The sequence below is a fragment of the Amblyraja radiata genome, chromosome 1 (assembly GCF_010909765.2).
Source record: "Amblyraja radiata isolate CabotCenter1 chromosome 1, sAmbRad1.1.pri, whole genome shotgun sequence".
Taxonomy (NCBI): Eukaryota; Metazoa; Chordata; class Chondrichthyes; order Rajiformes; family Rajidae; genus Amblyraja; species Amblyraja radiata.
In genome coordinates, this window is record NC_045956.1 from 25,036,492 (window position 1) to 25,049,851 (window position 13,360).

Below are 13,360 nucleotides of genomic sequence, written 5' to 3' on the forward strand. Positions count from 1 at the left end.
GTCTGCAAGATGGATGAAGCCAAGGGTCACGTCTCTCTGAGCTCTGAATAACACTGAACAAATGTCTACGCAACTGTGAGTCCCCTTAATGTGGTTTGAAAATGAAATTATGGTTTGTTTGAAGTAAAAATGCACTGCCTGCAAATGGTTGTTTGGGTGCTTTGCTTGAAGTTGAAAGGCACTACTTACTGCAAATGGTGGCTTGGGTACTTTGGCTTGAAGTTGAAAGGCACTAACTGCAAATGGTGGCTTGGGTGCTTTGCTTGAAGTTGAATGTGGATAAATGTGAGGTTATCCATTTTGGTGGCAAAAACAGGAAAGCAGACTATTATCTAAATGGTGGCCGACTAGGAAAAGGGGAGATGCAGCGAGACCTGGGTGTCATGGTACACCAGTCATTGAAAGTGGGCATGCAGGTGCAGCAGGCAGTGAAGAAAGCGAATGGTATGTTAGCTTTCATAGCAAAAGGATTTGAGTATAGGAGCAGGGAGGTTCTACTGCAGTTGTACAGGGTCTTGGTGAGACCACACCTGGAGTATTGCGTACAGTTTTGGTCTCCAAATCTGAGGAAGGACATTATTGCCATAGAGGGAGTGCAGAGGAGGTTCACCAGACTGATTCCTGGGATGTCAGGACTGTCTTATGAAGAAAGACTGGATAGACTTGGTTTATACTCTCTAGAATTTAGGAGATTGAGAGGGGATCTTATAGAAACTTACAAAATTCTTAAGGGGTTGGACAGGCTAGATGCAGGAAGATTGCTCCCGATGTTGGGGAAGTCCAGGACAAGGGGTCACAGCTTAAGGATAAGGGGAAAATCCTTTAAAACCGAGATGAGAAGTACTTTTTTCACACAGAGAGTGGTGAATCTCTGGAACTCCCTGCCACAGAGGGTAGTCGAGGCCAGTTCATTGGCTATATTTAAGAGGGAGTTAGATGTGGCCCTTGTGGCTAAGGGGATCAAAGGGTATGGAGAGAAGGCAGGTACGGGATACTGAGTTGGATGATCAGCCATGATCATATTGAATGGCGGTGCAGGCTCGAAGGGCCGAATGGCCTACTCCTGCACCTAATTTCTATGTTTCTATGTTTCTATGAAAGGAACTACTTACTGCAAATGGTGGCTTGGGTGCTTTGGCTTGAAGTTGAAAGTCACTACTTACTGCAAATGGTGGCTTGGGTGCTTTGCTTGAAGTTGAAAGGCACTACTTACTGCAAACGGTGGCTTGGGTGCTTTGGCTTGAGGTTGAAATGAACTACTGCAAATGGTGGCTTGGGTGTTTTGGCTTGAAGTTGAAAGGCACTACTTACTGCACATGGTGGCTTGGGTGTTTTGGCTTGAAGTTGAAAGGCACTACTTACTGCAAAAGGTGGCTTGGGTGCTTTGGCTTGAAGTTGAAAGGCACAACTTACTGCAAATGGTGGCTTGGGTGCTTTGGCTTGAAGTTGAAAGTCACTACTTACTGCAAATGGTGGCTTGGGTGCTTTGCTTGAAGTTGAAAGGCACTACTTACTGCAAACGGTGGCTTGGGTGCTTTGGCTTGAGGTTGAAATGAACTACTGCAAATGGTGGCTTGGGTGTTTTGGCTTGAAGTTGAAAGGCACTACTTACTGCAAATGGTGGCTTGGGTGTTTTGGCTTGAAGTTGAAAGGCACTACTTACTGCAAAAGGTGGCTTGGGTGCTTTGGCTTGAAGTTGAAAGGCACAACTTACTGCAAATGGTGGCTTGGGTGCTTTGGCTTGAAGTTGAAAGGCACTACTTACTTCAAATGGTGGCTTGGGTGCTTTGCTTGAAATGGAAAGGCACTACTTACTGCAAATGGTGGCTTGGAAACTTTGGCTTGAAGTTGAAAGGCACTACTTACTGCAAATGGTGGCATGCAGTTGAAAGGCACTACTTACTGCAAATGGTGGCATGAAGTTGAAAGGCACTACTTACTGCAAATGGTGGCTTGGGTGATATGGCTTGAAGTTGATAGGCACTACTTACTGCAAATGGTGGCTTGGGTGCTTTGGCTTGAAGTTAAAAGGCACTACTGCAAATGCACTTACTACCTGTTTGCACTGTATATTGATTTTAGATAAAATGCTACCACTTACGGCTGTGATTTTTGGCCATCTTACTCAGTCCCCCCTCCGCTGAGCAGGTGCAGAGAATTCTTCCCATCAATGAAAAATAAAAGTGTTATTAGTGTTTAAAAAACGTTGAGAATCTCTCTCCTGTCAATCACGCCCTGAAAGCCACACCTTTTCTGGTGGGAGGGGGAGGAGTTATAAAACCCGGAAGTGTGGGTGTGGCTCAGTCTCTGCATGATGGGGGAGGGAGAGGTCATGACTGTCTGAGCTGTGAATCAACTGAACACACTGAATGTCTACTGAACTGTGAGTTTGGTGTTTTGTGTGGTTTTATGGTGGTTTCACCCTGCATGAAATGGTATGAAGCTGCATTTGAATTTGGTGGCCTTGGACCCTGCTTGAAGTGGAATGAAACTGCACTTGAATTTGGCGGCCTTGCATCCTGTTTGAAGTGGTATGAAACTGCACTGAATTTGGTGGCCTTGCACCCTGCTTGAAATGGTAGGAACATGGATTTGAATTTGGTGGCCTTGCACCCTGCTTGAAATGGAATTTCAAGGAATAGTCATGAGTCAACTGCCAGCTCACCTGCCGTGAGTGAGCTGCCAGCAGATCAGGCTTGAGGGACTGAGCTGCCAGCCCAAGAACCCATACCAGCACTCCAGAAAGCCCCCCCCACTGGCCACCAATATTGGAATTGGTGGAGAGGTGGAATAGTGCGTTGGGGGACCAGCCCTCCCGTGTGAACATGGGACCCAACGGGTCCCACTTAGTCTAGTATTACCTAAAGCCCAGAGGTCTCGGTTGTTAGATTAAAAAACCATCTTGTTGTAACTTGTCAAAAGTAGTTTTGATATTCTAAGCCGATATCTGCTCGACATCCCACATAGCAGAATCATACAAAGCATAAACGGGCACTTCAGCCATCCTGTCTATGCTGACCAAGTACCTAACTAAGCTAATCCCATTGATCCTAGTGATTTATTTGAAGAATATATAAAATTATAACATGTAACTTTGGGCACTCACGGTGGCGCTGCGGTAGAGTTGCTGCCTTACAGCGAATACAACGCCGGAGACCCGGATTCGATCCTGACTACGGGTGCTGTCTGTACAGAGTTTGTACGTTCTCCCCGTGACCTGCGTGGGTTTTCTCAGAGATCTTCGGTTTCCTCCCACACTCCAAAGGCGTACAGGTTTGTAGGTTAATTGGCTTGGTAAACGTAATAATTGTAGGTGTAGGATAGTGTTAATGTGCGGGGATCGCTGGTCGGCGTGGACCCAGTGGGCCGAAAGGCCTGTTTCCGCGCTGTATCTCTAAACTTGTTAATAGAGGATATTGGATGGGTGTGCCAACGCTATCTCTTAATATCTCCTATTATAAATATCAGAGTACGGGGCATAGTTACTTTTACTTTTGAAAGAGGTAACCACGTTAACTGATTCTAATATTCAGGATAGTCTAGCCCTGGATTACAGTGTAGGAGCTCCCACTATTTGAATCACTGGTCTGAGAGGGCAATGGCGGATATAATCTTACTCTGGTTCCTTATCAGGTTCATAATTTTATTTTAGAATATTCAAAAATGCTTCACATGCAAACAATTAAGTTTTGACACAATGTGCCGTCTATTTCCCAAGTAATATTAATTCACAGCAGTGAGAGGTGACCAGTTAATTTGCTTGATATCACAGGGAGGGAGGTTATGTTTTTAAATGGTTATCCTTCTGTCAGTAGTTTTGAAAGATATTTATGCCTGCTTAAGAGGGCTGAAGGTTTAACATTTCAGGCAAAAGACAGAAGTTTTACTCACTTGATATTTTTGTAAGATGTTGGGTTAATTTGTATATTAGAATGTGGCTAGAGCCCATTTTCTGAAGCTTGTTCCAGTGCCACTATAAAATTATCACAAGGTTGAAATTGACCGTCCTGTTTTTCCGCTCAAACCTAGACTTTTCATAACAACACGGTAGAAATTAGCATTCATGGAGTAACAATCTACATAATTTCATTCCAGTGCTTCAATTTACTGTACTATTGGATCATCCTGTATTTAATTACTTCCATCTCTACTCTCCAATTGCTTTTCTTCAACAGAAATATCATTACCAGTTGGCAGAATTGCATAAATTACTTAAAGTAGCATTGGTTGTTTTTCTTTTTGCCTGGGCAATCAAATGTAGAAATCCCATTCTCTTGAGGGTGAATACTGGGGATTAACAATCCAATTAGTTATTTTCTTTTTGATGATGGAGTAAAACGGGAGGTATGGTAAATGTGTCCTTTTGACTCTGTGTTCTGATATCTGTGTTGTTGAGTTCCTCCAGCACTGCTTCTTTTCCCTACCAAGTGCCTGGTTGTCATGCTGAATAAAGACCTTTTTATAGATACATCACAACAGAGATGTAAATTTACCTGTTGCTCAACCAAAAAATCTAATTACTTTGTTTCTAATTATTAGATTGAGAAGTATGGTTTTCCTTCGGACTTGAGTCTCTCTCCACCTGAGAGCCTCAGATTGTTTGATACAATGGCCGAAGTGTGGACATCTTGGCCCCGGGCACAGGTACTTTGCTGAAATTATCTGCATACAATGTGAATGTGCCTGTTAAATTTCACACGTCTGATTGTTTTTTTTCTTTTTTTCTTCTTAAAAAGGAATTAAATCCTGAAGAATATAAAGAATTCAAGGATAAAATTGTTATCAAAAAGAGTGATGTGAGGAAATATGAGGCTGAGTTAAAAGATGAGTTAGTAAACTGGATTACATCAGGACACAGCGATCAGGTACTCTTTTAGTTAACAATAACAACATTTTTTTTAATTGCATTTAAAGTAGTAATATTGAAAATCAAAATTTGTATTTCCATAATACAGTTCAGTCAATTATCTACTTTTAATGTCATCACCATTGTAATATTAAAATTGTAACAGCCACTCAAAGCTTCCTCAAGCTGCAGTATAATAATGTATTGTATTATTGTCTGAAGAAGCGTCTCGACACGAATCGTCACCCACTCCTTCTCCCAGAGATGCTGCCTGTCCCGCTAAGTTACTCCAGCAATTTGTGTCTACCTTCGATTTAAACCAGAACCTGCAGTTTATTCCTACATGGTATAATAATATAGGCTGGTTTGGTAGTTGAGTGAAGGATAAATACTAACTAGTACATCTAAGGCAATCCCTCTGCTCTGAAGAGTGATGTTGTTCCATTTTATATCCATCAGAAAGTGCATAAAATCACACAGCGTGGAAACAAGTCCTTTGACCCAACTTGCCCTTGTCTCATCTACACTAGTTCTACCTGTCTGTGTTTGGCCCATGTCTCTCTAAACCAACCCTATCCATGTACCTGTCCAAATGTTTTTTTTAATGTTGTGATAGTGCCTGACTCAACCATCACCTCTAACAGTTTGTTCCATACACTTACCGCTCTTCGTGTAAAAGAAAAATTGCCCCTCGGGTTCCTATTAAATCTTTCCCCCCTCACCTTAACCCATGACCTCGAGTTGTTGACCCCCCCCTGCACTGGGTAAAAGACGATGTACATTTACCCTATCTATTCCTCTCATGATCTTGTACACCTAAATAAGGAAGGAAGGCTTCAATGTTTAACTTGATGCCATGATGCAAATGATGCCTCACTGCAGTGTTCGAAGGTGTTGCATTGAGAGAGGGCTTATGTTTTGTGCTTGTGGATAGGAACTTTCATCTTTCTGACCTGCTCAGCTGTAACTAATGGAGCAATGGCTGATACAGATTCGACAAATAGCATAATTCTAGTATATAGTAGATTAGTATAATAGTCTGAGGTGTGTTAAAACATGTTGTGATGCTTGATTGGTCTGAGGTGGTACATTATTTTGTTATTTTCCATTACTTTGTTATTATTTTTTAAAGTGTTTTATTTAGAATGTGGTGTTTTTTGGAAGGTATGCCATGTAATTTTGAGATGTTTCAATCTGAGGTGTATGATTTTGAGGTTCCTTTTTAATTTAATGATCATGATGGGTTTGACATTCAATGTTTTAATCTGTTTAATAGGCCTAACTTTTATCAGTTTGGTCTGCATTTTGGGATGGCTTATGTGCCTGAGATAATAGTTTATAGCTTTTAGCCCACTCATTTATATTGACAAAAGATTTAGTTTTGAAGTGTTATGTTTTGAGTTGTTTTATTGGACCAAGGTGCTCTATTCTTTAAGATTTTAGTGTTTTGTGGGTTTTAAAATGTCACTAGTGTGAGGAGGTTTTGTTTTGGATGTCTTTTCCCTTTAGTACTTCACTTGTGGTGAGGTGCCTAATAGTCCTGTCCCACGGTACAAGTTCATTCCAAGAGCTCTCTCGAGTTTAAAAAAATCAAACTCGTGGTAAGCACGGAGAATGATCTTAGCGGGTACGTCGGAACTCGGGGATGTCTCTTAGCTGCTCGTAACGCTAACGGCAGGTACTCGGGAAGACTCGCTAACGGCAGGTAAGCACGGGAAGACTCGTGAAGATTTTTCAACATGTTGAAAAATGTCCACGAGAGCCCCGAGTACCGACGAGTGTCCATTACCATAAATCTCCGAGTTCGAATCAGGGCAAACGCGGGAGAACTCTTGGAATGAACTCGTACCGTGGGACAGGGCTTTTATGGAAATGAGGGTACGATGGTTTTGAATATTTCCTTAGGTCTGAGCTGTTGCATTTTGTTTGGAGTACTATGTGGGTGTGAATGTTATTTGGGTTGTTCCTGGTGTGCTTTGCTTTGGTGCTTCATAGGCCTGGTATGCTCCATTATTTTGAGTTGCTTTGGTGTTATGCAAGGTAACATTGAAGTGCATTTTGGGTCTGAGGTTCCGCACTTGTTTGCAGTTCTTGTTGGGTTAGGTTGTGAGATTTTTATGTTTCTTAGCTGTTATTATTGAAACCCTGGGTCTTTGCAAGCCTGCGATATGTTGATTTGACCTGTTTTGCATCTGATATGCATTAAGTTGAAACAAATTACAGATAAGACCTGCTAAGTTATTTTGGGGTGCTCAATTGGTCTATGGTGGTACATAAGTTCGAGTTTCTACTTGGGAACTATGATACATTATGGCGATTATGTGCCTGAGATGTTTAAGAAAGAACTGCAGATGCTGGAAAAATCGAAGGTAGACAGAAAATGCTGGAGAAACTCAGCGAGTGAGGCAGCATCAATGGAGAGAAGGAATAGGTGACATTTCGGGTCAAGACCCTTCTTCAGATGCCTGAGGTGTTGTATTTTGAAGTGAGATGCTTTATTTTGAGCACCGTTATAACGTTTAGGTGTTTTATTGGTCTGTTATGGAAGTTCAGTCTTGAATGATAACTAAAGTGGAATAGACACTGAAGTGGAGTAACTCAGCAGGACAGGCAGCATCTCTGGAGAGAAGGAATGGGTGATGATTTGGGTTGAGACACTTCTTTGGGCTGTGAGTCGGCAGAGGGAGTCTAGAGATATGGAAGGGTAAGGTGTGAAAAGGACAGATCAAAGCAGATGTTGATCAAGGAAATGTAGAACAGTTCATTGTTGGCTGAGGTGGAGGTGACAACAAGGCATACAAACAGCAAAATTAATCAGGATAACAGTGAAACTAGTTGGAGAACTGGGGTGGGGGAGGGACAGAGAGAAGGATTTCAACCCAAAATGCCACCCATTCCTTCTCTCCAAAGATCCTTGTCGTGTTGAATTACTCCAGCATTTTGTGTCCATCTTCAGTGTAAACCTACAACTACAGTTCCTTCCTGCACAACTAAAGTGCAAACCTGGTTCTCTTAACTTGGTATCCAGTTTCCACATATTTTCCTGAGAACCTGTGTTGGGGCACCCTTTCAGCTAAGTGCGAGTCATAATACTGACAATTCCCAAATGTTTTGAACTATTGATCTTGCATTTGTGGAGAGTCCTTGGAGTATCTGAAGGTGGGGTGAGGGAGGGAGCAAGAAATGTAAAGGAATTTTAGAGCATGACCAACACCTCTCTCTCTCTCTCACTCCACGACCATAAACGTCCAGTTTATTTCTGTGACTGGGATTTTTTCTAACAATTCACATTTATCTACAGTTAACCACACGGTTTTAGTTCAGTATACTTGAATTATTTAATGTGTTCTTTACTGTATTTATACGGTCTCATTTCAATTATTGATAATTTAAGGTTGCAGACGTGCTGTACAAGTTGAAACCAAGAAATGTTGTGAATTCTCCAGCAACCATGGTAAAGCAATTTCCCATGCTCGTTGAAGCTCTACAGAAAGAACGCCAGCTACCAGCTTTGTTTTTCTCGTAAGTTTCTCTTTAGTTTGATATTTGTAATTGAATAAAAATTTAATCTACCCAGTTTGTTGCAAGTTTCAAGGCATCGTGCTTCCAAGTTCTCTGCAGTGTTGAAGTAATTAATTATTACAACAGTCCTATCTTCAGCTGGGTGCTGCTCATTGGTTAGGTTCAATAGATCAATTGGGACAATTTAATCTAATTGAAGATGGAGATAATTAATTAGATTTCTGGAGTCACTGCAGGACAGGGTACTGCTATGAAACCATGGGACTTAAATAGTTTGGAAGGTAACCACTATTTTTGTCTTCATTGTAAAGCGGATTAGAGTGCAAGAGGAAGGGATGTAGGTGGAAGGTGAATGATGGGATGGGGGGGGGGGGGAATAGTGGGAGAATCAGTATGAAGAAGGGTTTGAACCTGAGGCATCGCTTAATTGGGTTGAGATCTTGATATTAATCATAATTTATTTTGTCCTACACCAATTTCGCTTGGTGGGACTGGGTAAAAATATCAAAATCTTCAGTCTGGACAGTTCTTAGTATTTTATACATCAATGAAGGGAGTTATTTTTGCTGATCGCTGGTGGCCCGTCATAGACACAGACAGCATGGTTGTGCAGTCTCATGTCTTGTGGGGTCGAGTGTGGCTCACGAATCCAATGTGCGAGCCACACACGCGGAAGCACTGGGGGCACATGAAGGCCGCTGTGTGAGGATTTAGGGTTGCAGCCTTCCTCCTGTCTCTGACACAATGTGTCGGCTTAAGTGACCAAATTTGATTATGTGAGTTGATTATGTGACCAAAAATGTATGAAACAATGTTATGTTTTAACTCAGCAACACAAAAATGAGATCACCCTGTATACTGACACTCATGCCTCTTGCAATATGCAACTTGCATAAACTTACATTTTGGTAAATATTTCTTTACTCTGTCCCTAGTGAAATCAAGCCAGTTTGCAATTTCTGCAAAACTGTACGATCACTCAAGTTTGACCTGCTAAGTTACTCCAGCAGTTTATGATTCATCATTTGTAACGTACTGCCAATCCAGGAGTTCATGTTTCCAAGCTGCATCTCGAAACGAAACTAAAAGAATACCTGCCCGATATGCAAACGTTGGACAATGTGCGTGGGTGGGGGGGGGTGGGGGGGGGGGGCAGATTGCTGATGGAGCCATCATTGAGGGACAGACTGCACACAGGCACACCTTAACTAGTCTGGTAACTGAAAGGAGACGGAGATACACCTGTGAATCTTGGTTTATTTCCTATCCTGCGCTCACTGCAGACTGAAAGTTACAAACTCCATAAAGAAGGAAAAGGATAGTACTCAAAACTCTATTGTACTTCCAAACTCCTCCCCTTCCACAATTTATGAAGTGCGACTTGCAGTTTTGCCTCTGGTGGGACCTGTTGCAAAAAGCTAAATATGAAACTGGTGAAGAACCGGTTGACTTCAGCAGTCCTGTTATTCCTCTGCTACAGGGCTTGCTACGTCACACGGGTCCATTCCCTCTGAATCCGTCCGGGTGACTTCAGACATGTACTACTCGCTGTGTAACTGGCCGAGTGACATGATCCAAGCACTTGCCACAAATGTTCAGATGAATGACAGGGATTCATCCACTCTCAGACGGTAAGATGGTAACATAATTGGACGGAACAGGAATTGCCACAGTCCAAGAAATGTTCAGCAATGAGCAGTTCAGGTCCTGAGATTTATTCAAATTAATCCCATTCCATTTATTTTGTTCAAGCCAAACCACCAGGCAACTGAAGGGAACAGTTCTGACGCGTGAAAATCTGACTTGCCTAAGGGTTTACGGAAAGTGACCCTTGTGTAAGTCAGATTGCGTATCTATTCTGATTTTGTTTTTCATGTAAGTTTTCTTGCAATTGATTGCAGTAGAAATTTAATTTTCTTCACTCGCATTGTTCAACGGGACAAATTGGGCGTGTGAATAGACACAAGGAACTGTAGAGGCTGAATCTTGATCAAAAAAGAAAACAGTGCTGCAGTAACTCAGTAGGCCAGGTAGCATCTTTTTTTAGAACATGCATAGGTGACATTTTAGGACAGAACCCCACTTTAGACTGATTGCAGTAAGGGAGGAGGTAGAAGGCTGGAAGAGAGACTGGGGCAGGACGAAGTCAGGCAAGTGATAGATGGAAGAATGTAGAAAGAAAGAACTGCAGATGCTGGTTTATACTCAAAAGGACACAAGTTGCTGGAGTAACTCAGCAGCTCAGGCAGCATCCCTGGAGAGCATAGATAGGTGACATTTCGGGTTGACACCCTTCATGCAGGTATTGGGGGGGGGTGGGGGATGAATACAGGTGGATGGACAAAGGCCAGCGATGAAAATGTGAGATGAGCAAAGAAGAGATGTGATATGTGAGGCCAAAAGAAGTGATGTTATTGAAAAGGGGTTGGGATAGTGGGAGGAATGGGTGCCCATTCAGCTGGGGCACAAGGAAGAGATGGCGGGGGGAAGAGAAGTGGGGTGTTGGCTAGTTACCCCTAATTGGAGAATTCAATGTTCATATTGCTAGGTAGTAAGCTGAAAGGAACAGCACCTCATGTTCCACTTGGGTAGCTTGCAGCCCAACAGTCTGACCAATGAATTCCTCAGTTTTAGGTAACTAACCAATAACCCATCCACTCTTTTCACTCCACCTCTCTTACGAGTATGCGAGTATGAGGATAGCTCCTCTACTTGCTATTTGTTTTACTGGCTTTATGATTCATGGCTTGTTACCAGACTCAATGTTGTCTGTCCTGTTAGTGCCGGTCATTAAGGACAAAGCTGGTAAAGTAGGCAGCCTAAATAATTACAGGCCCATAGCTTTAGCCAGCATATTGTCAAAAGTTTTAGAAAGAGTTTTGCTGGATAGAATAAATGAGTTTGTTAACTCCACAGATAACCAGTTTGGCTTTAAAGCTAAACATGGCACTGACTTATGCATATATGCCCTAAAGGAGATTGTAAACAAATATAGAGGTAAAAACTCTTCAATCCTAATGTGCTTTATTGATGCTTCCAAAGCCTTTGACCGTGTTAATCACAGAAAGCTGTTTGGTAAAATGAGTCAAAGAGGGGTGCCTAAATACATTGTTAGAATTCTGGCCTACTGGTATGCCCACCAGACAATGCAAATAAAATGGGGCAATAGGGTCTCAGCCCCACATTAGGGGTTAGCAATGGTGTTAGACAAGAGGGAATTTTGTCCCCAGTCCTTTTTAATCTATATATTGATGATCTGTCTAAACATTTGAAAGCCTGTAACACTGCGTGCGTGATTGGTAATATTTTAGGGAACCATATTATGTATGCAGATGATCTTGTGGTCTTTAGTCCATCTAGCGCTGGTCTCCAGCAGCTCCTTACTATATGTTCTGTGCATGGTGTGGAACATGACATTAAATATAATGCTAGTAAGAGTGCTGTTATGATCTGTAGAACCAAAGAGGATAAATGTCTAAAATTTCCTGATTTTAAATTGTCTGACAATAATCTTAGTGTCTGTAATAAGGTAAAATATCTAGGGCATATTATTACAGAACTAATGACAGATGATGAGGATATTTATAGGCAACGACGCAAGCTGTATGTACAGGCGAATATTCTCTTGCGTGAATTTGGTGCGTGTGCAGATGTGGTGAAGATGTCGCTATTTAGAGCATATTGCACACCGCTCTACACTGCGCACCTGTTGTCGAACTATGGAAAGACAAGTATGCAGAGACTAAAGGTGGCATATAACAATGCCATGAGAACACTGCTAAGGCAACCTAGATGGTGTAGTGCCAGTAATATGTTTGTGGCTGCAGGAGTCAGTACTTTAGAAGCTATCCTAAGACATCACATGTATAAATTCATTTGCAGGATAAATGACTCTAAAATTGTGCTTATTGTGGCCTTGTCAAACATAAGGGTTAGCACTACACGCTACGAATCCCAGCTGTGGAGACACTGGTCTCGTTGTAGGACATTGATCATTCTTTTAATCTGGATTTTTAACTTGTGTATTGTGTTTTAAAAAATATATAAATTGATGTTTTTATAAGTGATATACCAAGATTTTATATGTATTTTATGATATTTAATATGCAATGCATTTGTAATGTAATGTTGCCCCTTGTCTGGACCTTGAGTCCGTAATAAAGTTTATTATTATTATTACCTGTGGATACACACCCATTTCTTCTATTATCCTGCCTCACCCGCCCTTCCCCTTCCTCCTACATCCCTGCCTCTGCCTAAGTCCAGGAGAGCTGTAGCGAGACAACTTGAATCAACTTTTACAACTCAAATCCTCTTCACATTGAAAACAAATATTACTTATTTTCCTAGCTGTGTACAGTACTTGACAAAGGGCACCTGTATCTCAACTGGGAATGTGCTGGATTAAATCAAGAAATATATAATTTGTGGATCCTAGAGCATGTAATAGAATTTAGTGCTCACTAGCTTTATGGATAACTTACTGATCTATTTTTATTTGCTTAAAATGACAAAAATAAGACGTATGCTGTATAATTTTTAGTTATCTTCTTTTTATTCCAGATTTAGCGTTTCTTTAGTAGAACGACTAGCCAAAGAAACTTTCCAGCATGTCACCAACAAGGAGCAAATAAAAAGAGGATCGGATGATGCAAAAAAAAGGCTTGAAGTTGAAAACAAGCTTCGCAAATTATCAAAGCGTGCTGGGAAAAAACAACCTTGGTAAGTTGTATATTTATCTTCATGTTTGTACTTTCAGGTTTAAACTGTTGAATTTGGCAAGGCTCAATAGGCAAATATGAGATATTGTTCACCTTAACAAAAATGTCACATAAATTTAGGGTATCTTCATTAGTAAGCAAAACCTGAACTGGTTGGTGCATTAACTAGATTAGTTGCAGCTGTTATTTTACATTCTCTTTTGCACTGTGCTGACATTGATGGAGGGTGTGATTGGGCAAGGTATTGAAACTAGCCCGTCATTGTGAACTG

General features: G+C 41.5%; 1 protein-coding gene across 1 annotated transcript in view; it reads left to right on the forward strand.

Annotated features, from left to right (window-relative positions):
• The window catches only part of LOC116971830 (probable ATP-dependent RNA helicase DDX60), an 82,697-nt gene that overhangs the window by 42,116 nt on the left and 27,221 nt on the right, over positions 1-13,360 (forward strand). Inside the window, exons 22-25 of the mRNA XM_033018966.1 lie at positions 4,540-4,644; positions 4,737-4,865; positions 8,241-8,368; positions 12,932-13,090. Coding sequence (XP_032874857.1) covers positions 4,540-4,644; positions 4,737-4,865; positions 8,241-8,368; positions 12,932-13,090 — 521 coding nt within the window. The remainder of the gene's footprint in view (positions 1-4,539; positions 4,645-4,736; positions 4,866-8,240; positions 8,369-12,931; positions 13,091-13,360) is intronic.